Here is a 26,885-nt window from a genome sequence, read left to right as displayed (position 1 = left end):
GTGCGGGAGAGGGGCAGAGGGAGGGAGAGAGAGAGAATCCCAGGCAAGGTCCACACTCAGCGCAGAGCCCAACGTAGGGCTCGATACAATGAACCTGGGATTGTGACCTGAGCCAAAATCAAGATCTGGACGCTCAACCACTGAGCCACCCAGGCACCCCAGAAGTAGATTTTAATAGGATGCTTCTTTTCTCTTCCCCTGGTGCCTCTGTTGACAGAGCATTCACAGAAATGCTCATAAGTAGTCATTCACAGGGAACTGCCTATTGCCAATGAGCCCCTCCTTGGTTGTGTCTGTTCTGATACACTTGGAACAAAATGCAGCCGGCTCTGTCATTTCGTGGTGCCTAACCAAACTTCTTCCTGCAGAGATTTATATTCTGGCCTACACCGCGGTCTTCGGTGGCTGACAGCCACAGAATTCAAAACCAAGTAGTGTCTATCAGCCTTCTTAACTCCATGCACACCCTATTTCAGTCTCCTACATTTGTTCTTCCAGGGAATGTATGCATCTCTATATATATTTTCCCTCTCAAAACCAGAACATCAACACTGCTGTTTCTGACACTTAGACATCCCACGCAAAGCCACGTTGGATTTTTGCCAAATGAAAAATGCATCCAACAATCAAGTTTCTAAGAAGGTGTCAAGTGGGGAATGATAATGTGTAATAATCGAGAAAGGAATTTATTAAAAGCAAACAGAAACACTGACCATTTTTTCCCCAGGAAGGAGTAGAACTCTGTAGTGAGCATAAGGGTAGACTATGAATTCTCCTTAAAAAGCAGTATTGTCATGAAGGAGAGGCACCACTTAAGTTTTTTTTAACCTAGGACTAGAGAAACTGGATAAGGGATTTTACATGTTTTTTAAATCTTTCTGATTTTTTTTAATGGGGGGTGGTAACAGAAAGGAAGTCGCCATCTATGTAATACATAGAAACTTCCAAAATAAAGTGCCACTGATGGTTGAAATTGCTTCTGGGCTCTGATTTTAAAGACTGTATGAAGTTTTAACAGCCATTTTAACCTGTGAACCATCTCAAGTAGGATTGTAGGGCTCATCTTCAACATTTCACATTTTAGGTTTGTGGGTCTCCAGTGGACTTCTATTCAAGAGCAGGGCGGACTTTAAAAAGGCAGTATCTAAGAAAGAATTTAAGTGATATCCACTGGCATTTCTGAGTGAGGGGGAATTGTGTAGATTAGCTAGGTGGATGTGCTGAGAGACCTAAAGCATCCCTTGAACTTGCGGGAAACCCACCTTTATGTTGTTACGGACCCAGAGGTGGTATGTAGTGTGGCTTCCTTAAATTGGCAGCTCCTTGATTGAAGAGGGGATTGTAGCTTTAATCTTCTTCCTTGTCATTCCATAAATTTTGGAAATGATGGGTTACTTTAGGGAATGACCAAAAAGTTGTATTCCTCAAGCCTTCCCCACCTTCAGCCTCTTTCTCCATGCTTCTCTTTCTTTCCTCTCAACAACAAAAAAGCAAAACCCAACAACAAACTATGTAAATGACTTTATTAACTTTTCAGAGATGGTGTTGGGCAAAGTACTGTTCTAGACTCTGGGGAAGTAGAAACTTCTTTTGCCCTGAACTGGGCAGACATCATTGGACCCACCTCTAAGAGCAAAGAATAAGACATCCATCCACTTACCTCCCCGAATTATAATCCTGAGAATGCCCGTTTTCACCCAGGTCGTGGGAGTGGTGGAAATGTACCATTACTGCTCAGAGAAGGAAAGGGCCTGAGTACAGTGCACTTGGCATGCTTTACCATGAATAACCGGGAGCCTGCTAGAAAGCAAGTCGGGATTCAGCGTCTGTCCAGAGAGTCTGTATTTCTATCCAGCTCCCAGGAGATGGTGACTGCTGGTCCAGACATCACACTTTGAGTAGTGACATCCCAGAGGTCACGTTTGTCCAACCTGACAGTGGGGGCGGGGGAGATTTTCCTAAGCGTGGGACAGTCCGCACCATAACCTGATCTGCCTCCCCGACCAGTGGTGGCCTTGGAAGAGTGAAGAGATTCAAAGCACAGGATGAGCTTTAACTGCTTCTGGCTTTGGCTGCTGAGATTAAGCTTGTAGAAACAGTGCCCTTCTGCCTTTTATTCCCACTTTACTACACCGGACATCAGACAATGGTGTGTGGCACTGAGTCCCCGTGTGGGCACCAGCGTGGGTAAGATACGGTATAGGTTGTAGACATCACAGAAAATGCAGGGGAGAGGTCTTCAGCAAATACGACATTGAAGAAAAAGGGCTCTGAAACCAGATTGCTGTTCAGATCCCAGCTTCGCCATTTTGCAGTGGTGCGAAGGACAAGTTCCCTAAGTTCTCTGTGCCTTAGTTTCCTCCACTATAAAATGAGGATAATAGCCCTGGCCTCATAGGGTTGTGAAGATTTAAATGAGCTAGAACAGGTCATCTGAAAAAGCACCAGCATTTAGAAAACAGCTACAGTTATTACCAGTGGCCCTCAAAGCCACCACACCCCTCTCCTACCTCTTGTACAGCTTCTCCCTCCCACTGGGCTAGCCTCAGAGCAAAGGTTTTGTCTTATTCCCCGCTGGGAGCCCCCTCAGCACCTTATGCAATTCTTTGAAGTTATTGCTAAATGAATCAAATTTAGAATTGTTCTCTGTCAGGAAAAGATTAAGATCCATTCGCTGAAATAGCTTCACCGCATCTCCAAACCCAGATTTTAGCTGGTATGGCAGCAAAACCTTTCCACTAAGCCCTCTGGAAGTCCTCAGCTTGATTTATTTTTGGATTGTGTCTCCAGAATATGTCAAAATAGCTTTCCCCACATAAGGGAAATGATTCCTACCCCCAGATCCTCGAGCCAATCTGAGACGTCACTGTGGCCCCTTCTGGCACCACATTCTTGCAACGTGTGGAGGAGGAAACATTGAAAAGCACATTTGTTTGAGTGGTGGAGTTTACTGCCTACAAAGTGCTTTGTGGCCTCAGAGCCTTGTTGCCTATAGGAGTAGGTTACTTACTCTAGGTAAATACCAGGATAGGGATTTTCCAGCAACATTCTTTTGCAGATAAGAGAGAAGCAAAGTGCAGGGGAAGAGAACATGTTAGGGTCTCACTCGAAGGTTGGCTTGGTCTGATTTTAGAAATTGGATCCTCCTTTGTTCTTCCAAATGGGTAATTCATGATCCCTAACTGCATCTGAAACCACAGGTAGCCAGTTGGGGGCAAAGTTTGTGGACAGAGAGATATGAAGCTTTTGTGTGACCTTTGGTGAAGCCCTTTACTTCTGGAAGTTGGTTTCCTTATTCATCAAGCGAAAATTAGAAGTAGTCCCCTGTTAGCCCCAAATTTCTGAATCTAGGTCATTCTGAGAAGATAGCTTCGGTTGCCAAGTTTCCATTTAGCATGCTGTTTTGGAAGTTCGCCACTAGAGGCCGCTGTGAATACAGTTTAGCCTTGCTTCGGAAGGAAAGGCCTACCCATGCCTTTCGCGATTTTACTAAGCCGGGCCTGCCACCCCTTGGATGTGGTAAACCAGCAACTATTCAGACTGCAAGAGGCCAGAATTGAGATGTCAGCCTGGCACTAAGTCTATCTGTTGGTACGTGCCGACCAACCCTCTTTCCTGTCTACTGGACTAGATGGAAGAGAAGCCCACTGTGCATGGTAAGATTGGCTGAGTCCTTGTGACCACAGGGCCCGGTTCTATAGCATGCCTCATTAAAAAGAGCTAGTTTCCTCTAATATTCAGCTTTACTGTTGAATTCATTCATTTAACAAGTAATCCTTGTACCATTTTTTTTTAAATTTTCTTTTTTTAGTGAATATTCATTTTTGAGAGAGACAGCGCAAGCAGGGGAGGGCCAGAGAGAGGGAGACACAGAATTCGAAGCAGGCTCCAGGTTTTGAGCTGTCAGCACAGAGACCGACACCAGGCTCAAACTCATGAACCGTGAGATCATGGCCTGAGCCAAAGTTGGACATTTAACCAACTGAGCCACCCAGGCGCCCCCTGGTACCCCTTTTATGCCCAGTAATAGCAAATATTTTCAAAGAATCAGAAAGTCAACCAGAAGGAAGCTTGAAATGAAGTTACCATTGCCCTTGTTCCGTGCTCTGTGGAAGCTTCTTATTTGTATTTTTCTCTTAATTCCCCAAATCAACCTCTAAGGTTGCAAACTGGAGACCAAAGGTAAGTAGCACAAAGCCTTGTCCAGAGTCAAGGAATGGATAGGATACCCGGTCCAGGGTTGCATGGCTAGTAAAAGGCCAGGGCTCGGACCTGAACTTGGGAACTTCTGATCCCAAGTTCAGCCCATTTATCTCCACTTTTGGCATACAGGGGAGGAAGATGACCAACAGATACAGAGAATGATCTAGTGGCAGGGAAGGGGTTGGATCCTGAATCTCTCGCTGGCCTGACCAATCTGCTGCTGCGTCCTAGGGTGTCCCCAAGCGGGGCTGGCTGGGAGGCTCCGGGCTTAGCTGTCTCGAAGCTCCTTCCCAGCAGCCTGAACCAGGCCTGTGGAGGCACAGCAGGAGGGAAGGGGGGGGGGGGGGGAGGGAACACAAATGACCCTAATCAGTGTGTTTATTGGATCATAACTGTATTAGCCTCACAACTCAGCGAATCTCACAGAAATCACTTTCCTCTCCATGAGGATTTAGCCACAGTTCCATTAAAAGCTGCTGGCCCACGTGTACCTGTGAGGAAGCTCTTGTACAGCAGAAGCAGCGGGGGAGGAAGGAGAGGCAATATTTCTACTTCCTCATTACGCTGACAGGGAAAATGGCCATTTCACATTCACTGGATAAGAAAAGCCCCCAAAGGAAAGGGAATCCAAGGTTCACATTGTCTTTTTGGCAACATTCAGCTCTAAGAAGATGTTCTCTTTGTGCCTCCCTTTTTGAAAGCATTTGTGATGCTGTTTAAGATAAAACAAGAGTCGGGAAGGAACTTGTGTTTGGGGAACATACCAGGTGCCAGACGCTTTACACGTATTATTCCCTTGAAACTCTCTAAAGGCCTATGAACGAGGCCTCGTGATGTCCCATTCACAGGTGCATCCATTTCATGGGTGAAGGCTCCACTCAGTTGGCTGGGCCTTGGCGGGGCTGAGCTTCAAGCTGGGGGTCTGTGCTCTCCCTCTGCCATACCCCAGACTCCCATAGTGACAGCATTTACCTTTGTTCCCTCCTTGCACTCACAAAAATATAGAGACTGGTTTTCACGCGGGCCAGTGTGTGACCGTGGCAGCTTCCTTCCCCAAGCCTCCATCTGTGGAACGAGGGGCCCAGACTAAACCCGCTCTGGTCTAAACTCCGATGATTTGATGAAGGTATTTTTCTCGCCCAGCAGCTCCCAGCACGTCCTTATCTAATTAGAATCTCAAACCAAACTTGGGGGGATGGTGGTATGGGTATTATTCCCATTTTTAAAGCTAGGGCTACTTGAGAGGCAGAAATGCAGTGAGGGGTTCAAGGTCACAGCATGAATGGAGAACCCGGCACTCTGCCTCCAGCCCCCAGGCACGCACGCAGGCTGTCAGCAGCAGCTCTGGGAGCCTGACGTCTGAGCCTCACCCTGGCTCCTGATAGAATTATCAGCGAACTGGGGAACACATACTTCCCGTAATCAGGGCAACTTTTCTTAGCCAGGGGTGGAGGAGGCAAGATGTGAAGTGTGTCTGATGAGCTGCTCTTCCAGTGCAGGGCCTAGAGTGAATAAAACCCAGGGAAATCATGGCAGACAGCTGGAGATTCAAGCAGGCGAGCTCCAGGGGCAGGGCCACTGGGACTTTAGCTCCTGCACAAAGCCAGTCTCATGGCATTTTGTGCACGTTTCAGTCTTCAGCAGCCAGGCAGGCAAACGCGGGCAGCTTGGCATGAAAATTAATTTAGACCTTAAAAGAAGTGTTTCATCTTCAGTGGCTTTTCAGGCTGCCCCAATACAGGTGCAGCAAAGGGAGATGTGAGGGAGCAGTGGTGACAGGGGACCTGAGGGCTTGGGTGAAACCACAGCCTTGTATCCAATGGCCTCAGGTAGGGAGGGGCAGAGAGTCCTGAGGCCGAGGCAGACCCTCACAGCAGCTCGGACAGGGGAGAAAGGAGAGGGGTTTCTGGGAATAGAATCAGCTGAGGCCAGCCAGGTAAAAATCCAGCTATTCTGACCCTCACCCAGGCCTGAGCCTGCCAATCGGGAATGTGACAAGCGTGTTGGTGGGAGGCTGGGCCTTCAGGGAGGGACATAGTTTGCTTTTCAGCTTGTGAAGAAATGTGAGGATTCACTCTCCATTTCCCAAGATGCTCAAGCAAGAGGAAATCAGCTTACATCAAGTGGAGACAGTTCAAGAGGCCCAGGAGCAGACTGGCTGGCTGGTCATAATGTATTCAAATGCAATTAAGTCCAGTGAAAAGAAGGAGGGAGGCTGAGGCCCGGGAAAGGCCACACTGTGGAGGACCAAAGTCAAGGCCTTCAGGGCACGTCCCCTGCTAGTGGGGAGAGGAGAAAAAAAATCTACCTAAGAGAACAGTTCTGGAGGTTCAGTGGAAGGACAGGTTGGAAGGACCTTGGCTTTTATTGTGGAAGGCCCAGAGACGGCACATTTGTGTTTCTCAATCAACAGAAAGTCAAAGGGACCCATGTCTTACCTGAAGGAGCCGAGGTGAGAGCAGATCCCTGAGACTCCTTCTAACCAGAGCTCCTGTTAATTTTTTTTTTTTTTTTTTTATCTCTAGTTTCTGTTTATTGGCAGAACAGCCTTGGGCAAATCTCTTTCCCTCTCAAGGACTCAGTTCCAGATCTGTAAAGTCTGGGTAAGTTGAATTATCTTGAAAGTAAGCAGCAGTGAGCTTTCTAATATCGCAACTAACAATACCAAGTTTAGGGGCGCCTGGGGAGCTCAGTCAGTTAAGGGTCTCACTTCGGCTCAGATCATGATCTCGTGGTTTGTGGGTTTGGGCCCCGCATCGGGCTCTGCACTGGTGGTGTGGAGCCTGCTTGGGATTCTGTCTCCCTCTCCCTCTGCCCCTCCCCCACTTGTGCTTGCTCGCGCACGCTCTCTCTCTCTCTCTCAAAATAAATAAGCTTAAAAACAAAAATAATGCTAAGCTAAATACTGTATTAAATATGGGGGCATTGGTGACAGACAGTGATATCTACCCTGGACAAAGTGAGAAGTGGAAGGGTCAAGGCCCCGAGCATAGATCATATGGTGCAGACCAGTGAGGGGCTGGAGACCTGGGCTATGCTGGCGGACATTGAGGTTCCCGGTTGAGGCCCTGAGTGAGGACTAGAAGGAGGCGGCTTGGTGTTGGGCAAAGGGGCTTTGGATCCACAAAGTCCTGGCTTTGCATCCTAAGGTCGTTTCCCTGTGTGAGCTCAGACAAGTTGGGGTACTGAACTACTTCAGACCTCGGTTTCCTTATCTGTAAAATGGAGCAGGTGATGCCCATTATTCTACAGATTTCTAGAACGTTAATTCAAAGTGATTGCTCCAACCCCACTGGACAAGCTTTTGAGGAGACAGGGTCTCCCTTATCTCTATATCCCTGGTAACCAACTAGTCTAGCTCATTTGGGCAGCTAGTCTGGCACGGGGGCTTATTTGCCAAATGGGACAGTAGCATCATGGAATTAGTGTGAGGGTTAAATATGTGACAGATGTTAAATTCTCACCACGGCACCTATTACATGGCAGGTTCTCTGTAAAAAAACAAACATATAAATTCCTTCCCTTCTCTGTGCTACTACTGGTCAAGGGGCCCAGAGATTCTCGATCTGACAGTTGTCAAACAGTTTAACAACTGAATTCATCATAGATGCTCAATAAATGTTTGCTGGACAGAAGGCAAGATGTGCGTGGTGGGGAAGACCCAGGCCCTGTTTGGGACTTCTTGGTGGAAGTCCGGGGTTCTTCATGAATGAGTCGATGTTTCAGAGGGAAGGGGCAGACTTTTCCTTTAGTCATCTGACTGATTGAGCCCCTGCAATGTGCCAGGCACGGTCTTAGCGGTGGGAAGTCCTTGCCTGCATAAAACTTACATCCTGGTGAGAAGCAGACAAGGATAATGCTATAAGGGAAAATAAAGAGGACCGGGGGACGAGAGTGACGAGGCACTGCGTTAGGTAGTGTGGCCAGGAAAGCTTCCATGCAGAGGGGGCATTTGGGCAGATACCTGACAGACTGGGCTGAGGGAACAGCAGGTAGAAAGGTCCTGAGACAGGAGTCGCAGGGCCAATGAGGAGGTCGGTGTGGCTGGCATGGGGTCAGTGAGGGGAAGAGAAAGATGAGATGAAGTCAGAAAGGTCACGGGGGTGGGGCCCACAGCCTCGTAAGTCCTTTCACCACAGAGTGAGATGGGAGCCAGGGGGGAGCTCCAGCAGAGCGCCGCAACTTGACTTTGGTTTCCGGTGCCTCTGTGAAGATTCTGGTCGCCAAACTGTAAGGGCTGGGAGGCTCCCCTCACTTGGAAAATCATGAGTGGCTGGAAGGAAGAAGAGAGCAGAAGTGAGAGAGGAAGCTAGTGCCCACTGGGCCGCCACAGACCCCAGGGCAGGGAAGCGTGGGAGGAGTGGATCCTAGGGCAAGAGAGGCTGCTGGGCTGGCAGCAGGAGGGCCTGGGGCTTCTCTTTGCCCATGGACCCAGTTAGCTGGCGCTATGATCTGGGGAGAAGTGGGAGGGAGGGGCGGTGTGGGGTTCTGGTTGGGATAGTAGGGCACCCGGCTGGAAGACTGTCACCCTCTAGGAGGAAAGGGGACGAGAGGTGTGGAGAGCTCTGTGTCCGGCTTTAGCGTCCTCCTCTACTCCGGCAGAGCATGGCTTCTCCCCACACCTCCCAGGCAGGTCCTCACTGCTCTTGGGTACCTGACCTTGCTGTTACTGGTGGAGTTTCTTATCAAGGGAAGAGTTCAGGTGACCTTGAATGCAGCGTTCGCCCTCCCTACGCTTCTTAGTAAAAGAAGGGGTTTAACTAGATGGTCTCCAACCAAGCCCCTTCTAGCATTTCTATTAATGGATGGAATCAGACACTACATCTCTCCCACCTCCTTACTGCCATGTGGTTTCAGGTTTCTGCCATGCCCTCTATCTTTCCTTTTCTCTCCAGGGCTGCCATGTGTGGTGGTGGAGGGTGTTCACTGCACAAGGACACCCAGCCAAGGGAGTAAGTAGAGGCTCAGACCCGCCCATGCCCTGCTTAACAAGCCATGTGCCCTGTCTGGCTCAGGGTTTCATTTACCCAGAGTGAAGAACACATTTTTCTAGTCTGTCCCTGTCCCATGCAGAGTCCTTCTTCTGCTCTTCCGGGTCCCTGTTCTCCGACCATCACCAGTCTCCACCAGGGCAAATCTGAGGGCGGCATTTACACGAAGTGTACTGAGAGGGTGGACAGCAGCTGCCTCCCCTGTGAGGAACTCTGCCTCCTAAACCCCGTGGTGCTTTTCCTCTCCTTATCAATGCTGCGAGTTGCCTCTCGAAATTGCTCTGCCGTCATTAACACCGCGGATTAGGTCAGACGAGCGCGTGTGTGCAGTCTTAGATGGCAAAGGCAAAGCGCTGATGCTGATTATTCTAGATCTTCTGGGCATGGCCCATTCCGTGCTCACGGTTCTTAATCAGAGGGACGCGCGTTGGTTACGTGGCCGGGTGGGCCAGGGCCATGGCTGGTTCTGATGTGGCTGCCAGGCCCAGACAGCACGTCTGCAGCACCTGCCGGCCTGCTGGCATCACAAGTGACCTCAGTAGAAGAAATGGCCCATCGGATGGCATGCCTGCTGGCTGCTTTTGAACCATCAGCAATTCATTCGAGCAAGGACTATGAGCATTTTGCCCTGGGCCTGAACACCAAGTTTTGTGTTCTGGGGCTCACTCTGTTGGCCATGTGGCTGAGGGGTATCTTGCAGACCACCACTCCTGAAGTGCTCCCTTCTGAAAAGCTTCTGGAGGAGGAGGAGGAGGCCAAGACCTGTGGCCTTGCATCATGGCCCCCCACCTCCTGGCCTCCTGTTCTACCTCCACCACCTTCACCCTAGGCTCCAGCCACACCGTGGTCTCCCTCCGGCCCTTGATCGTGCTGGTTCCCTGCCAGGAGTGCCCGCTTAGCCTTGTCCTGCAGGCAGAAGCTCGTCATCTGTGGCAGCTGCTGTCCCGGCGATGCCCTGACCTTTACCGCTTCAGTATGTTCCAGTCCCACATCCGGATGCCAGCACCTGCATTTCTTTGCCTGGAGCTTTCTCTGGCCTCTGGAACCTGCATGTGCCACTCTGTGCTGGGCAGAGGCCAGAAGTGCCAGGGAATTCCCCCCCCCTCCCCCCAAACAGGAACCCCCAGCCACTGACAAAAGTTGGTGTATACACACCCCTGCTCTCTCACCCCTGTGGTGGGCTAAGTCCGGGGCGTGTTCTGCCAGAGCTCCTCAGTGCGAATGAGCCCTAGCTGCCCAGTGATAACCGGCTTGAGAAACCACCCAGGACTGCCCACTTACCTGTCTTACTTCCGCGCTCCCCACAGTGTTTTCCTTCGTCTCCCAAATAAACTACTCACATTCAAATCTTTCTCTCCGGGTCTGCTTCTAGAGGAACCAAACAGACATCATCTTCAATGCCCTTCTCAAGATCACCTCCTTTTTGCAGTTTCCCCTGACCCTCCCTTGTTTCCACTTTTGAGGCAAAACTGTTGGTCACTCTTTGCTTTTAAAATGTTTATTTTGCGGGGGGGGGGGGGGGGGGCGCCTGGGTGGCTCAGTCGGTTGAGCGTCTGACTTCGGCTCAGGTCATGATCTCGCGGTCTGTGAGTTCGAGCCCCGTGTGGGGCTCTGTGCTGACAGCTCAGAGCCTGGAACCTGCTTCGGATTCTGTGTCTCCCTCTTTCTCTGCCCCTCCCCTGCTCATGCTCTATCTCTCTCTCTCTCTCTGTCAAAAATAAATAAACATTTTTTAATGTTTATTTATTTTTGACAGAGAGAGAGAGAGAAAGAGTGTGCACAAATGGGAGGGGCGGGGTGGGGTGGGGAGACACAGAATCTGTAGCAGGCTCCCATCTGTCAGCACAGGAACTGTGAGATCATGACCTGAGCCGAAGTCAGATGCTCAACCACTCAACGGCTTGAGCCACCCAGGCACTCCTGGCTACTCTTTTCTCTTCCAAGGGCCTTTATACCTACCTCAGCAGCACTCCTCAAGTCTCACTGGGGTTTGTCTGTACCATCTGTCTGCATGTCCTGGGGCCCCTATTAACCTGAGGATTCTGTGGGGACAAAGTCTTTTTTTTTTTTTTTTTTTTTTTTAGTTTATTTATTTATTTTTGAGAGAGAGTGCAGGAAGGGGCAGAGAGAGAGAATCCCAAGCCGGCTCTGCACCTTAGTTTTAATGTTTACCATAAAACATTACCATACCAGTTTTATGGTATGGGTATAATATTTCAAAATTAAAAAAAATTTCAAAAAAAAATTAAAAAAAAAAAAAAAGAATCATGGTGTCTAGCTCAGGGTAGGCTCTTTGAAAATAGAATGGTGGTTATCAAGAAGTTTCCCAAATGGCCCCAGCAGTGCGCCAGTCACACAGTAGGTACTCCGTAAATACTGGTGGAATGAATGGATAACGGTCCACAAGCAGGTTTGCAGCACTGTCTGGGAGAGGTATGGGGGATGGGAGGGTGGTGGGCAGAGAAATTTCAAGCCCAGTATTGCATCCCTCAGGACAGGAGGCTGGGATTATTCTCTGGGGAGGTAGGGCTAAGGGTCAATCCAGGAGTGGGGCCCTCAGACCCCAGTGTGCCCCACTGCCATGGGAGTCCCAGCGCCTCTGCCCCTTGGTGTCAGTCCCGGGTGGCAGAAGGAGTCCAGCCGAACTGACGTACGGGTAAACGAAAACACTTAACCTAGGCCAAGGAATGTGTTCTTATACTCATCTTTGACTTTGGCTGTATCTGATGTTCTGGGAATCGACTTCAAACAATCTCTGGACTTGCCAGTTAAGGCCCGGCTTGCCAACGGCATGCCCCCAGAGGGCGTGACTTTTCTGCGTCCAGCCTTCTTGGCCTCCCCCAGCCCCCCCCCGGCCCCCCCCCCCCCCCCCGCACGGTATCCGGTGGTGGGCGTAGAAAAGTGGGCTCCATCTCTGCAAAGCTTTGACAGAGGCTGAGGAGGGCCTGCGGGGGATTTTCCGGAGTCTCAGTGCAGCAATCTATGCGGGCAGCCCTAGGGAGATGCCACAGCTCACAGTCCTGGCGACCCCTGGTCTGGAAGGGCCAGGCTGAGGCAGGGTGGGGCCCGTCCAGCCCTGAAGACATGAAGGGGTTGGTTCAGGAGGGGTGCCACCTGAGAGGTGCCTCAACTGTCCCCACTCTCCCAGGACAGGGATCAGAACCCTGCACACAGCAGGCGCCTACTCAGCGCTGGCTGGATAGGAGCCCAGGGAGCCCAGGCCACCCTCGCAGTCTGGTGGAGGAAGCTTCTAGACCCCAGGGGCTGGCTCAGCTACGTGGTCACGACGGGCCGGGGATGGGGAGGGCGCTGGCGTGTGGCTTAGGTGGCTGACTCGGTGTGGCCAGAGGAGGATGGGGGAGCGCCCAAGCACCGACCCTGCCTGGTCCTAACGACCCTCCTTAGGAAACCCAGGAGGCCCCTCCGGGCACCGGGGTCGCCCCCACACACCTCCGCAAGAGATGTGATGCTGTTTATAGACTGACGCCTGGCCCCCGGTGGGGCGCACCCTCAGCAGAGAGCTCCCCCAGCCTTTTGCGGGAGGATGTCTCTTTTGCGCACGTCACTCCCACCCAGCCCGGCGTAGACCCTTCTCAAACAGACGCCCGGCGGTTCACAAAACCCTCTCCCTCTTCCAGTAGGAAACCCCTGAGGGGGGAGGGGGTGGGCGCAGAAGGAGACGCACACGGCCCCGACCGTCTCTGGCTCACCCCCCACCCCCCAGGCTGCCAGCATCTGGAGCCGCGTCCCCACGCCCGCCACGCGCGCACACACGCACACACACAGACTCACGCTCGCACGGACACACTCACACCCGCGCGCAGACCCCGCCCGCGGCCCCGCCCCGGCCCCTGCGGGCGCCCCCTCCGGCGCGCGCGGACCCGGCACGCAGCCCGCCCCGGCCGGCGGGAGGCGGCGGCTTCGGGCAGATTTGATTTTCCCGCAGCCCGGGCGCCCCGGAGCCCCAGCCGGAGCCGAGGAGGTGGCGCGCGCAGCCGGGTCCCCGGCCCCGCTGCCGCCCGCGCCGAGACCCAGCGAGGGGCGGCGCAGCCCGGGCGCTCCCGGCGTCCGGCCACCCCCACGCCCCTCTCCCTCTCCCTCACCCCTTCTGTTCCCCACCCGAAGCCGCACGCTCCTCTCCCCAAACCCTTCTCCACGACTCCGCGCGTGCCTCCCGGTGCCCTCTCCCCGCGCCCCTCCGCCTCTCTCCGCTGCACCCCAGCTCCCTGGGCACCTCGCCCCTCTCCGCTGCCCCCGCCCTGCCCCCTGCCTCCTCGTCGCGTCACCTGCACCCCCTCCTCTACCCGCGGCCCCCGCTCCCTCCGCCCCCCTTCCCTCTCTCACTTCCCACGCCCCCTCTTCGCGCTCCTCTCTCCTCCCTTTGCCGCCCAGCGCCGGCTCCGGAGTTGGGGGAGAGCCCAGGGTTTCAGTCGCTTTGGAGGAGGCGTGAATCGCGCAGGGATTGACTAATTTGGGGTGGGGGGCGCGGTAGGCGATGGAGCAGCCTGAGGACATGGCGTCGCTGAGCGAGTTCGACTCCTTGGCGGGCAGCATCCCGGCCACCAAGGTGGAGATCACCGTGTCCTGCAGGTGAGCCGCCCGCTGGCCGGGTCCCCCTGCCCCGCCCCTGGACCCGGAGCCCCGCGGCTCCTGCCGCGCGGACCCTCTACCCTCGCGCGCCCCCTTTCAGAGTGTCCTTGCCTCCAGGATGCCCCCCCGTGCGTGTCCAGCAGGAGTCCCTGCCCAGCCACGGGTGATGACCGCGGAATGGGGGGAAGCCAGGCTTGGGGTCCTATCTCGGAAAGTTTGCACTCCAGGCTGTTGCTGAGAAGAGATGTGAAGACACAGGAACAGGGGTCCTGGCGCCCGAAGCAGGAGAGGGAGGTAATGAAAGGCTATCCCGGGGTCTTGGCACAGGTTATTGCCGATCAACTCTTGCCCAAATGATGAAGTGAGTGATTTTGCCCCATCCTCCCCAGGAATACCCAGCCTCCGCCTTCTCTGTTCTTCTCTTCTCTCTTCTCTCTGCTCCTTTGCCCCAATATCCTCCTCTCCACCCCACCCACCCACTATCCTAGACCCCAGGGTTTGAAGCTTTTCTTCATCTCCAACAACAGAACCGGCGGAAAAGGATCAGATTGATTCATTCAATCAATGGATAACTGAGCTATGGATAACTGATAACAACTTAAAGTGGCACCATTAAAATAAACAATAACTTAGGTACACAAAATCTTAAGCCAAAGGACTAGGACAGTGAGTGTGGAATTTTAGAGTCCAGCAGGGGAGGGGAGGTGTGTTTTTATGGGCTACCACCCCCAAATCCTCAGTCATGTCACACAGACTTTGGGGGTAACTTCTCCATCCGAGAGCTGGGTCTCTCCCGGTTTCTTCCAGGCAGTATGGGGTACCAGTGGAGAAGGGGGATTCTTCTCTAATGCAGTCATCATCCTGTGGCTGGCCTAGGGTCACTGCCTGGCTGGGCTGTGAGGGGTACTGTGGCCCCGGGCATAGCCCACCTTGACATTCCCCTGGATTTGCTGTTCCTCCTACCCTAGATGATGCTACCCAATAGCATTTCCGCGGTCCTGGCTGTGCCCTTGTTCCAAATCACTCACTCCGTTTTCATCCAGGCCCCTCTCTGGTCAGACCCTTCACTCACCCTCGTGGCCTCTCAACTCTCGTTTCCACAGTTGTGGCCCTGGGGGCCCTGTAGCCAGACAGAGAGCTGGGCTGAGGTGCGGGAAGGGGAGGGACTGGGATTTGAGGGTGTGTAGGAGGGAGGGCCCGTGAGGTGGAGCATAGCCCCCCCTCCCATGCCAGGCCCTTCCTGGGTCTCCTGTGATAACACCCACATGTCTCCCCGTGGTCCTGCACATCGCTGTCAGAATTCTCTCCTGACTCCATTTGCATCTTGCCATCGCTCTGCTGGGAGATTCCTGATGGCCCATTAGCTCCAGTCTCACCTCCTCAGCCATCAATAGTTGCCACAGCCTGCCTTTCCTTCCCTGCGGAGCACACATCGCTGCGCCTGACGCTCCCTCCCAGCTTGTCAGGCTTGTGTCAGAGCTGTCTCCAGATCCTTGTCACCACCGGGCTCTGAGCAGCCTATTCCCCATCCTGAATTCACCCCTCTTTCATCTCTGCCAGTTCATGTCCCCCCATCCTGAAAAGCCTGTTCTCATGCCCCCCACTTGCAGCCCTCCTGCTCACCCATGAGACACCCAGTCTGAATCACAGAGTCTTCTGTGTCCCCTGGGTCCTGGGTACTCAGCCTGGCCCAAGGGGTCACTCACATACCGAGCACTCCACCTCTGAAGCCATCTCAGGTGTGTAGGCTCCACCCCTCCTCCCCCAAAGCAACTGTCTAAGCATTTGAGGATGGGGATCCCCACCCTGGCTCAGACCCATGAACCCTCTACTCCAGTGGAGAGGAGAGGAGGCAGAGGGCACGTGGCACTGTGGCTTTGGAGTCAGACACCTTGAAACTGACTCAGCTCCACCCTTTGGGGCATGCTTTTCGCCTCCATCACCCCCGTTGGTCAAGTACAAACAACGAAACCTGTATTGGAGAAATCTTATTTGCTGAGGTAGCGCCTCTGCTTAGAGGAGTGGTTGGCATGCATGTTGCACATACGTAACAAACGCGGTTGGAAGAATTACGGGAGTAGAGGATGGGGAGGCACCCAGCACCTACTTTGCACTTGCTTGGCACATAGTCGGTGCTCAATAAGTAGGTACGATGATTACTGTGAGGCAGCAGCACTTGGCCCCTCCTGTTTGCTCTCGGAAAGCGGAGGGGTCCAAAGGACTCAAGGTTTTTGCCTAAGAAATACCCGGGGATCCCCCTGAGTTCCTGGGGGATGTGATTTGGGATCGGCCCTGGCATCTCAAGGGATGTGATCCATCAGCCCAACTCAGGCCCTGCTCCTGGTCTGAAAGCCACCCAGAGGGTGGGGCCTGGTGTCGGTAGGAAGGATGAGGAGGCAGGAGTCACCTGGAACAGAGGGGAGGCCAAAAACCAGTCTGGGTGGGCTTGGAATTGTAAATCCATCTTTACCTCCAGCAGGTCCAAATATCTAGCTTCTAGAAGAAGGAGAGAGAGAAGGGAAAAGGGGAGGTGGGAGAAGAGGAGCAGAGGGAGGAGGGAGAGCTGCACAGAATGGCTTTCTCCAGCATATTCAAGACTCCATGGTCATAAGTCTTCCTCCCCAGTATCCCGTGGTCGGCACTGACTGGGTCCCAGGAGAGGAGGTTAAGGGATGTCCTGCGCTGAGCATCTAGGTGACCCCTTCTGGTGGGCAGGGACAGGAAGGCAGGCAGAGGGGTTGGTGGGGTGAGAACTTCGGGGGGCTTTGAGAATGGGCAGCTCAGGTTGAGGGGCCTGGTATTTCAGGGAACTGGAAACTAACATCCCTGGGATCCAGTTCCCTTCCAGCTCCGCCCTGCTCCTTAGGAAGGTCCCAGCCAACCCTGCAGCCCCAGGAGCTCTCTGCTTTTGCCTGGGAAAGACCTGATGCCCTGCCACGCCTCTCCTAGGGCACTGCTAGCTGAGCAGAGCTGCCTGGTCCAGGGGCATGTCTGACCCCCTGCACAGGACCACCGTGGAGGCCTAGCCAAGCCTCCACTGAAGGCACATGACACTGTGGGATGGACGTATTTGGGTCTCTCTGCTTTGGGTAGTGTATCCCTTGGGCTGATCTATGGTTTACGCGCAAACACTGACTTTAGTAAACTCAGGTTCACATATTGTGAAGCTTCTGGTCATTTGGCTCAATGGTTAGGAACATGAACTGTGGGATCTGTCTGCCTGGGTTCAAATCCCAGCTCTATCCTTGTGACGTTGCATAAACTACTTAACCTGTGCCTCTGTTTTCTCATCTGTAAAAGGTGTGCACTGATTCTTATCACAGTTATGAGGGTGAGGTGGATTAGTCCATGAATAGTAATTGATTTGCCTAGTATTTGACACATGAGTAAATAAACATTTGCCTTTCTAGTTGGATCCCAGGGTTTGTGTGGGTCCTGGAGATCTGATCCATGGAGAGATTTTTATTCACCCCTCCCTGCCTCAGCTTTACTGAGATAGATTTGACATACTGTGTACATTTAGAGATTCTGAAGGGTTGTTTTGGGGGTAAGTAGAGGAGATGGTTTGTGGGACCAGATACCGGAAGACGTAGAAAACGTGAGCCGCAAGCTTCTCCTTCCTCTGATGGTCTGTTGCAGACCTTTCCTGACGATTAGCCTCCCTGCAGACCCATTCCAAACTCAGCTATCTCGTGTCCCATTCCCCACAATCCTCACTACTTTTGAGGTCTCTCTGTGCAGGGACCTGGACCAGTGTGTTAGAAAGAGCGATTTGCATTTTTTATGTAACAGGAAACCTTTGCACTTCCACAGGGTCCTGCAGGAAGAAGGAATGCACAGTTTCACATGGTGGGGCTCTTGGAGCCCATAGGGAAGACAAGGAGGGGAGAGTCCAGAAGGCAGACAGTTTGCTTGGCCAGGCTGGAATCTCTCAAGCAGCGGCCGGGCCCCTGCCAGCGGGTGGGGTTGGAGGGCAGTTGCTGTCTCTGCCCCGAAGATGTTTTCTGCTGTCTGTTCAAGTTGGCGTTTTGCTGCCGAGCCCTGAGAGGCAGCCTAGCTCAGGAGCTGTGCCCCGGACCTCTCTCGGAAGGGGTGTGAATGGGCTCTGAATGCTTTCTTCTGACAGGCGCTGGGAAGGCAGCTCTGGGGAAGGAGGAGCCTGGGGGCAACGTGGCAGCTGTCAAGGCCAGTGTTAGGAAAAAGATTACTCCCAGGCGCTTGGTAGTGGAGCCAGGGGAATGAGTGGAAATTACTGAGTGCTTACTATGTGCTAGGCACTTCACATCTGTATTAGGCTGAATCGTATGCAGTGGCCTGTATTCAGCTGTTTTCGATCGACTCAAGCAGCCATTTGGTTCAAACTAAGATCATGATGTTAATTTTCGGTGGCTGCATGACGAATTACCGCGCGCCCAGCGGCTTACGACAACAGCCGTTTATTTTCTGGCAGTTTCTGTAGGTCAGAAGCTTAGGCATATAGCGCATCTGGCCCCTCTGCCCAGGGTCTCGCCACGCTGAAATCAAGGTGTCTGCAGGGGCTATGATCTCATCTGAGGCTCGGGGCCTAAGCCAAGCTCATTTAGATGGTTGGCAGAATCCAGTTCCTCGAAGCTGTGGGATTAAAGTCCTGTTTTCTTGCTGGCTGATGGATCAGGAGGGTTCTCAGCTCCTAGAGGCCGCCCTCAGGTCCTAGCTGTGTGGACCTGTCACAACATGGCAGGTCCCTTCTTGGGAGTCAGCAGGAAGGTCTCTTCCCCAGTCGGCCATGACAGAGTCTTATGTAAAGTAGCAGTGATCACCGGCATGAGTATCATCATATTTCCAGGTCCCACCCACACTCAAGGGGAGGGGATTATGCAGGCTTGTTCACCAGGGGGCAGGACTCTTGGGGACCATCTTCGATTTCTGCCATCCACAATTACTGTATCTTTTTAACCTTGCAACAATCCTATAAGGTACGTAGAAGTAGTTTCCCTTTTTGCCGATTAGGAAATCAGAGCTCAGAGAGGTTAAGGAACCTGCCCAAAAGGTTTCAGTTAGCACATTTTGGAGAATGGGATCCAAATCCAGTTTCCTCAGACTTCAGGGCCTTGAGGGCTTCTTGAGGTTGGGGATTGGGGTCTCCATGAGGGTCATCGTAGGGGCCTGGGTGCCAACCATAGTAGATGTCACCAAGGAGTGCGTGCTCTCTCTCCAGGGATGGGAGAGGCCTTCCTTACTCTAGAATGCCTCTGGTTCTGGGAGGCAAACCCAGAATGGGAGGAATCTCTAGGGAGCAGAGACCAGAGAGAGTCATGGGATGGCAGTGAGTTTCCCTGGCATCCAGACCATATGGTGGTAGCTCCCATTCCTCCTCTCCCAGCCCAGAGTTCTTGCTTGGACCCAAGGCCATTGCTGGAGATGACTTACCATTGGGAAGAGAGGGTGGGAGGAGGTAAGGGGAATAAGGCTGGAAAGCTTTGGGGCACAGAGGAGTCAGGTTCAGCTAGGAATGTTTCAGCTATGGATAACAGAAAATCTGGTAGTGGCTCAAACCCCAAATATATATATTTTTTGTCAGATCACAGTGAGTCTGGAGGTAGGTTATTGCAGTGCAGGTTTGTCACCTCACTTTGCTACCAAGAACCCAGCTATCTTTCTACTCTGCTGCCATCCAAATGGTGGACCTCCTTGTTACAAAATGGCTGCACCTGTTCCAGGCATCACAACCACATCCAAAGATAGGAAGCAAGGCATGGGGCCAAAGGCCTCTGTTTTACAAGTTCTTTTATCTGAAAAGCACAATCCTTCCCCAAATCTCACCAGACTTCCCCTTCTATTTCAGTGGCTAAAGCTAGGCCTCACGTCCTCCTCCAGAGGACTAGCGTATTAGTTAGCATGGGCTGCCATAACCAAATACTATAGACTGGGTGGTTTAAACAACAGAAATTTATTTCCCACCATTGAGGATGTTAGTCTGAGATCAGCATAGTTGGGTTCTGGGGAGGACTCTCTTCATGACTTCAGATGGCCACCTTCTCACTGTGTTCTCACGTGGCAGAGAAAGAGAGAGCAAGCTCTCTGGTATCTTTTCTCATAAGGACACTAATCCCATCACGAGGGCCCCACCCCCATAACCCTAATTACCATCCGAAGGCCAATCTCCAAATACCATCACATTGAGGATTAGTGTTTCAATATATACATTTTAGGAGGTACACAATTCAGTTGATAGCAACGAGGGATAAGAATCTACCTTCTAGGATTTCGGGTGTTTCTATCAGATACCTCAACCATTGTGGATTCTGTTAGCAGGAAGAGAGTGAGGAATGCTTGCTGGGTGGACAGCCATGACCTCTGCCACAGGAGGCTTTCCAAGTGATCCATATGTTACCTGAGCTCCCTGGGGGTACTTGGAGTTTGGTATCTCTGAGGACTAGCTCCTTAGATTTTCCTGCAGTCAGTGGACAGCCTGTGTTAGGTGACTGGGGACTGATTCTCCAAGCACAGCTTGGCCAGACCCCTGACTATCTCTGTTCTTGACAGTTTCCTGGGCAAGAAAAAAAAAACAAAACCCTGAAAACTTAGTGTGATAAGTTGGCAAACCTTCCTGGGCAAAACATTGCAAGATGGCTCTGTCCTCTAATACTGCTCACTTCTGGTGGCCCAGCATAGTGCCTGCAGGTCCCAATAGGAGAGCTTTATGCCTTTGGATCTTGAAGAATCCTGGGCAGGACACTGAAAGTCAGTGCGGTTCCTGGCTTACCCTCTCCACAATCTCAGCTGGCTCAGTTAAGATCTCTAGCCTCAGTCTTTCCATCTGTTAAATGGGGAGAAATATTGGTCCTGTCCACGTTCTATAAGATTGTTATAAAGACAAACGAGATTATATTTGTGAAGTTCCGTATAAACTGGGATGTACTAAATAAAATTAATAATGGTAATAGGTACCAATAACTGAACACTACTGATACATTCATTTGTTCAACAATTGGTATTGATCCTCATTTACTATTGAGTCTGAATAGTTTTTATTTATTTTATTTTGAGAGAGAGAGAGAGGCCAGGGGGAGGGGCAGAGAGAGGGGGGAGGGAAAGAATCCCAAGCAAGCTCCGTGCTGTCAGCACAGAGCCCGATGCAGGGCTCATTTCCACAAACCGTGAGATCACGACCTGACCCAAAACCAGGAGTCAGACACTTAACCGACTGAGCCACCCAGGTACCTCGAGTCTTCAGAGTTTGAAGTGCTGAGGATATAGTGGTGAACAAGATAGACAAACTCTCTCGTTGAACTCACAGTGATCTGTGTGTGAGGGGGTGGGGAGGGGGATTATAACAAATATATACATTTTTTTATTAAGCCAGTAATGTCTGATAGAGATAGGTGTTCTGCAAATAAGTCTGTGGTTGTTGGGGACACTACAGACAGGATGAGCGGGTAACATCGAGCTGAGAGCCAAAGGATGAGAAAGCCAACTGGGGAAGGAACCGTAGGGAAGGTGATTCAGAGGGGGAGAACGGCAAGTGCAAAGGCCCGATGGCAGAAGAGACCTTGGTATGCTCTCAAAACTGCAGAGAGGCCAGTGTAGCTGGAGCGGTGTGGGAGATGGGGAGGGAAGAAAGCTGAGCTTAGAGGGGAAATGGGGGATGTGGGTCACGGCCTTGTGACCAGCGCGAAGGGGTTGGGTATTTTAACAGCACCTGGGGGGGGGGGGTCGGGTGGTTAACCGGGAGTAATGTGATCTGATACATTTTCTAAAAAAACTTTTCTCTGGTTGCTGTGACGACGGGGGCAGGGACTGAAGCACACTGCTAGGCAGGAAGCTACTGCCACATCCGAGTGAGCGAGCCCGAGTGAGCGAGCGAGAGACAATGCTGATGGTGGTGTGGGGTTTGGAGTGTGTTTTTGAAGTAGAAATGGTTAAGACTTGATGAATAGGACCGGTGGGGGCATAAGGGAGCGAGGAGTCAACGTGCTTCCTGCCTTCCTATTTTAAGCTATTGGTTTCACAACTGCAGAAGGCAGGTATGTGACCCCATACGCAGATGAGGAAACTGAGGGTCAGTAGCTTGTCCAGAGTCACAGAATTACCACGTGGCCGTGTGGAGATTCCAGCATGGATGCCTCTGAGGCCAGAACTCAGGCTCTCGTCCTTTGGCCACACAGCATGGGAGGGACAATTATTGCAGTAATTAATAATAGTCATAATAATAATGCAAATAGCCCCAGGAAGGAGAGCTCTTTAAGCCGTGTGCAAATTGCTTTTTAGACCTTGGTGAGGTGGCTTGGCAGGGAAACAGTGCACGCGGGTGAGGAGCGGGATCTTAAAGGGGGAGATGGGCAAGTGCCAAGGGCTGGATGCCAACATCCCTTTCTTCCCCAGCTCCCTCCTCTTCTTTTCTTGGATTCCTTCTGCGTGTGTGGACGGAGAGCAGGGCAGGAGGAGACAGAAAGCCCTCCAGTTCTCTCCAGCCATTCCTTTGGAAGCAGCCCTGCTGAGAGCCAAGCAGGACACAGGGGAGAGTGAGAAGGGGAGGGGGCACTGCTGGCCAGGATGGGGTTTGGGGTGGCCCTGGGTTTGGAAATGCAGACACTCCCCGTGGCACCTGTAGCTGGGTTTGGGCGTCAGACTTCAAGCTCAGCGTGTTCCCTGGCAAGTTGGGTGACACTGGGCACCTCTGTGAGCCCCAGCACCCTGGCCTCTAGAAGGAGGCCACGTCCACTTCCTGGCATTTGATACGTAGGGTGAATAGGGTGTCACAGGTTAAGCACTCGGAGCAGACTGTCTCTGTGATTAATGTCTGCCAGCTCCCACCCTCTTCGCCTGCCTGGGGTGTGGGCCAGATGTTTGGGGTCGAATGGCTCTGCAGAGAAATGGGGTGTTGCTGGCAGGCTCTTCGGGGCCAGGGATCTCTGGATCTTCTCGAGATTCCTGTTTCTCCCCGATGGTGGCTCACGTGTCCCCAGTCTGCTCTCCGTAAGGAAGGCCGTGCAGCCGTATTGGGCAGTGGTGAGCATGCGGGGGCTCAAAGTCCTGCTGCAGCCCGTTTAGGGGGGCAGAGCATGAGGCGTCCCTAGAGATCCTACTTCATTCTCCACAGGCCTTTAGCCAGCACCCATTGAATTCCAGGCACCGAATTGCAGCTTACTACAACGTTAGACACTCTTCTAACTGTTTTGCATCTATGAGCTCTGTCAATTCTCAGAAAATCCCAAGGAGAGAGGGACTCTTATTATCCCTACTTTACAGATGGGGATACTGAGGCACATCTGTGAGGTCATCCACCTAGTAAAGGGCAGAACTGAGTTTTGGACTGAGCGGTGAAGCTCCACATCTGCTCTCTGTGCTCCCCACCTCTTGCCAGACGTTGGAAGGATGCTTAGGGAGAGTTGCTGGGGAAAAGATGAACCAGGTTTTTGTAACTCTTTTAGCCTCAGGAACCTCTTTGGGAATCTGATGACAGCTCTCCAAAAAGAATGCATCCAAATGTACCAATATGCCACGTTTTCCTTCCAGTTTCAGGGGGTCCGTGGGGACCCCTGGTCCAGGAAAAGCTGAGGGTGAGTGCTCTTAATGTGTTTCCCACTACGCCGTAGCTGGAGTCATTGCTCAGAGCATCTATACAGCATTTTTGGGCTTCGCTTAGAGACAACCAGGGATGTGTGATGGTCGGTTTACCCAGCAACTCAGCTCAAGAGCAAATGTGTCTCCTCCTCAGACTGGGGCTCCCTGAGACAGGGCTGTGTCTCCCCTCAGACTTGGACTCCCTAAGGCAAGGCTATGTCTCCCCATCAGACTGGGGTTCCTGAGAACAAGGCTGTGTCTCCCTCCTCTCAGACTGGGACCTCCTGAGGGCAGGTTGTATTTCCCCTCCTTAGCCTGGGGCGCTCTGAGGGCAGGACTATGTCTCCCCCCTCAGACTGGGGCTCCCCAAAGGCAGGGCTGTGTCTCCCCCCCTCAGATTGGAGCTCCCCGAAGGCAGGACTATGTCTCCCCCCCTCAAACTGGGGCTCCCTGAAGGCAGGGCTGTGTCTCCCCCCTCAGACTGGGTATCCCTGAGGACAGGGCTGTATCTCCTCCTCTCTCTGACTGGAGAGTCCCAGCCTATACTCCCTACTGTTTTAAGTCTCACAGATGGGAGGGTGGTACCCTCAGGCTCCCGTCTTTGGCACCTGGTAAGAGGTCCTATTTCCGCCCTTTCAGTGCTCTCTCCCTTTGCTGGGGCTTTGGAGACTTCTGACCTCACCACTCAGTGCATAGTTGTTTTTTCTGGCTGCCACCGAATCGAAAACGATTCCTTGGGGGAGAGGAGGGAGGAAAGGGGCCCTGGGCTCCTTCCCCAGCCTTGATTTCAGGAACAAAAGAAGCTAAGCTCCAGGCTGCTGTGCGGGCAGCTGAAGGGTTTTATGCTGTTTGGGGGAAAAACACCTTTTGCCTGTTGGAAAGAATTTCTCTTTGAGCTCTCCCAAGACAGAAGGTGGAGAAAAAGCACTTATGGTCTGGTGTGGCCGAGCCCTGTGGTCGGGGCCCTGCTTCAGGCCAGACCTGGTCTCCTTCCACCCTGCTTCTCACTGCTTCTCACTGGCTGTGTCTGTGGGCAAGTCAGTCACTGTCCCTCAGCCTTCAAGTCCTCGGTGCCTCGGGGTGAGGGTCACGTGACAGCTTTCAAGCAGCTGTGTCTGTGTACATGGTTGCGGTGGGGGAAGCTGAGGCCCTAAAGACCCCAGTGTCCCAACATGCAGTGTTTGGAGTGCTGCCATCAGAAACATGGTGTGTGGGTGTGGGTGTGTGTGGTGGGGAAGATAGTTGAAACATGACTTCCAGGAGCCCATCCAGACCAGCAGAAACCGGGCTCTGGGCCTAGGGCCCAAGAATCTGCCTTTTTACAAGAGGGGGCAGGGGTGAGTCCCAGGAAATGAGAGGCTCATGGCTTGTGTGGGGAAGCCACCATTTCAGGGCCATAAGAGTAGGCTCAGCGGGCCCTGAGGCTTCTGTTAGGACAGGCCCTTGGGGTCAGGCACAGATAAGGGCAATTGTGGATGATGTAAGGGATCAGAGAGGGGTGTAGGGTGCAGGGACTTAGGCAAAGGGGCAGAGGGGCCTTAAGCTGAGTGGGAGGGAAGGTGGGGAGGCCAAGGAGGGGCCTGAGGCTGGGGTGAGTGGGGTTCCTGTTAGCCAGTAGGAGATTCAACACATACAGTGGGGTGCTGGGAGTATATGTGTTGGGGGTGGGCTTCCTTCGTCAGGTGAGGGCGGAGGTGGCTCGTGTCGCCCATCCTGGGTCTCTCTTTTTCACCAAATGAACCTAAACACCCGCCAGGAGAGTCGCCGCTCTGTTCAGCCCTGAGCCAATGATGACTGACCCTCTGAGCAGCCTCACTAGGCCCAGGTGCTCCAGAGCAGTCCTGAGGGAGGAACCAGTTTAGCCCTACTTTATAAGTGGGGACACTGAGACACAAGGAAGGCAAGAAACTTGTCCAGAGCTGGAATGTGAACCCCGCTTGTCTGCCTGCCGCCCACGCACTTAACCACTAGGCCGTACAGCTAAAAGAGAGTCTAGGGGCCAGTCCTGACTGAGCAGACGCCATGCGGGTGGGAGACAAGAGCCTTACCCATGTGGCCATTCCTCTTGGTCTTCCTTCATCCCAATTTGCCAGCACCCTGCTCTGAGTCACATGCTGGGCTGGCCTGCAGCAGAGGTGGGGTCCCTAGCATGGAGGAGCACCCAGCCAGTGTGGGAGATAGATGTGTCCCTCATTTTGCAGCCCAGGGTGTGCTGAGTATGGACATGGGGCCCTACAAGTCAGGGGCTGCACACTACAGGCCCAAGAGAGCTCTGGGGAGGGGAGAGGAGATGGTTGTTGGTCAGTGCCTGTTCAGGGAAGGCAAAATCAAGGACGGATAGGAATTGGACAAGGGTTTCGTCATCCTCGGGTGTCCGGGTCAGGCTAACCCAAGCCCCAGGGCTCCGTGAGAGTCCAGAGGTTACAGGGCAGGGAGCCACTGAAGCTACATGACTGGTTCTATTTCTCAGTCTAGGTGGGAACATGGGCAGAGCCACCTCTGTCTCTGTCTCTGTGTCCTTCCTTTTCTGTCTCTATTTCTCTGTATCTTTTTGTCTCTCTGTCTGTCCGTCTCTGTCTGTCACACACGCATGCACACACACACACACACACACACACACACACACGCTGAAATCCAGCATCTCACTAGCCTAGATGTGACAAAACCTGAGTTCCAGACCCAAGCTTGGAGGAGACCCAGACCTTAGAGAAATGAGATGTCCTTTCTCAGAGTCTCATATTCCTGACTTATAAAGGAATTGGAAAAGGTGACCTCAGGTCCCTTCTAGCTTGAACATCCTAAGGTTTTGTGCAATTATAGAATTTCATTATGGAATTCAAAGATAAATTCCAGCACTCTCTTTAATAATGTCCTGCCCCCCCCCCCAACCCTCTTTATTACTCCTCACCATGCCTCATGTTCTGCCCACTGTAGAGTCTCATCTTTGGTGTGAAGGCATTTTGCCTTTTGCTGAAATCAAGATAGACCCTTCTGTCCCCAAACCTAGCACACTGCAGGAGGAGGTGGTCAGCCCACGTTGGTGTGGATGCATGTACTTAAAAGTGATGTCTTACCTGTACTTCCCCTGCCCCCTTCAGGGCTGCCTTTCATCATTTCATCTGGTGCTCACTGCAGTGGGCTGGGAGGTTTATCAGATGATGTCCAGAGTGACAGCTGTCCCCAAGCAGATCTGGTGCAGGAGTGGTGGAGACCAGCAGAGGGGGTGTGGGTGTGGGTGGCGGCCTTTAGGGAAGAGGCCCCTGAATGAAGGCTGGAACAGAGGGTGGGGATCTGGGGATCCCTCTCTCAAGGGCATCTCTGGGAGTCTTGGGGATTCATGAGCGTGATCTGGGGCCTCCCCAGCAGCAGGGGTGCCATGTGCTGGCACCTGGTTGCCACTGCATCTGTCCATTCATCAGCTGGTCTTTGGCTCCCACCTCCCACCTTTGGCATTGACTGTGGGGTCAAATTGCCCAGATAGACTGTCACTCCTGATGGCTTTGGCGACAGTGACCCAGGGTAAGGCCTTCTTCTAGATCTTTCCGGCTCTACCAC

General features: G+C 52.6%; 1 protein-coding gene across 2 annotated transcripts in view; it reads left to right on the top strand.

Annotated features, from left to right (window-relative positions):
• Window positions 1-13,565: 13,565 nt before the first annotated feature.
• Window positions 13,566-26,885, top strand: part of CPNE5 (copine 5) — a 93,257-nt gene continuing 79,937 nt past the window's right edge. For both annotated transcript variants that reach the window (XM_042938589.1, XM_042938588.1), the window contains exon 1: window positions 13,566-13,784. In XM_042938589.1, the coding sequence (XP_042794523.1) occupies window positions 13,690-13,784 (95 nt within the window). In that variant the 5' untranslated portion in view covers window positions 13,566-13,689. The remainder of the gene's footprint in view (window positions 13,785-26,885) is intronic.

The sequence above is a fragment of the Panthera leo genome, chromosome B2 (assembly GCF_018350215.1).
Source record: "Panthera leo isolate Ple1 chromosome B2, P.leo_Ple1_pat1.1, whole genome shotgun sequence".
Lineage (NCBI taxonomy): Eukaryota > Metazoa > Chordata > Mammalia > Carnivora > Felidae > Panthera > Panthera leo.
Note: the sequence above shows the minus strand (reverse complement) of the source record. Positions and strands in the feature narration are given on the sequence as shown.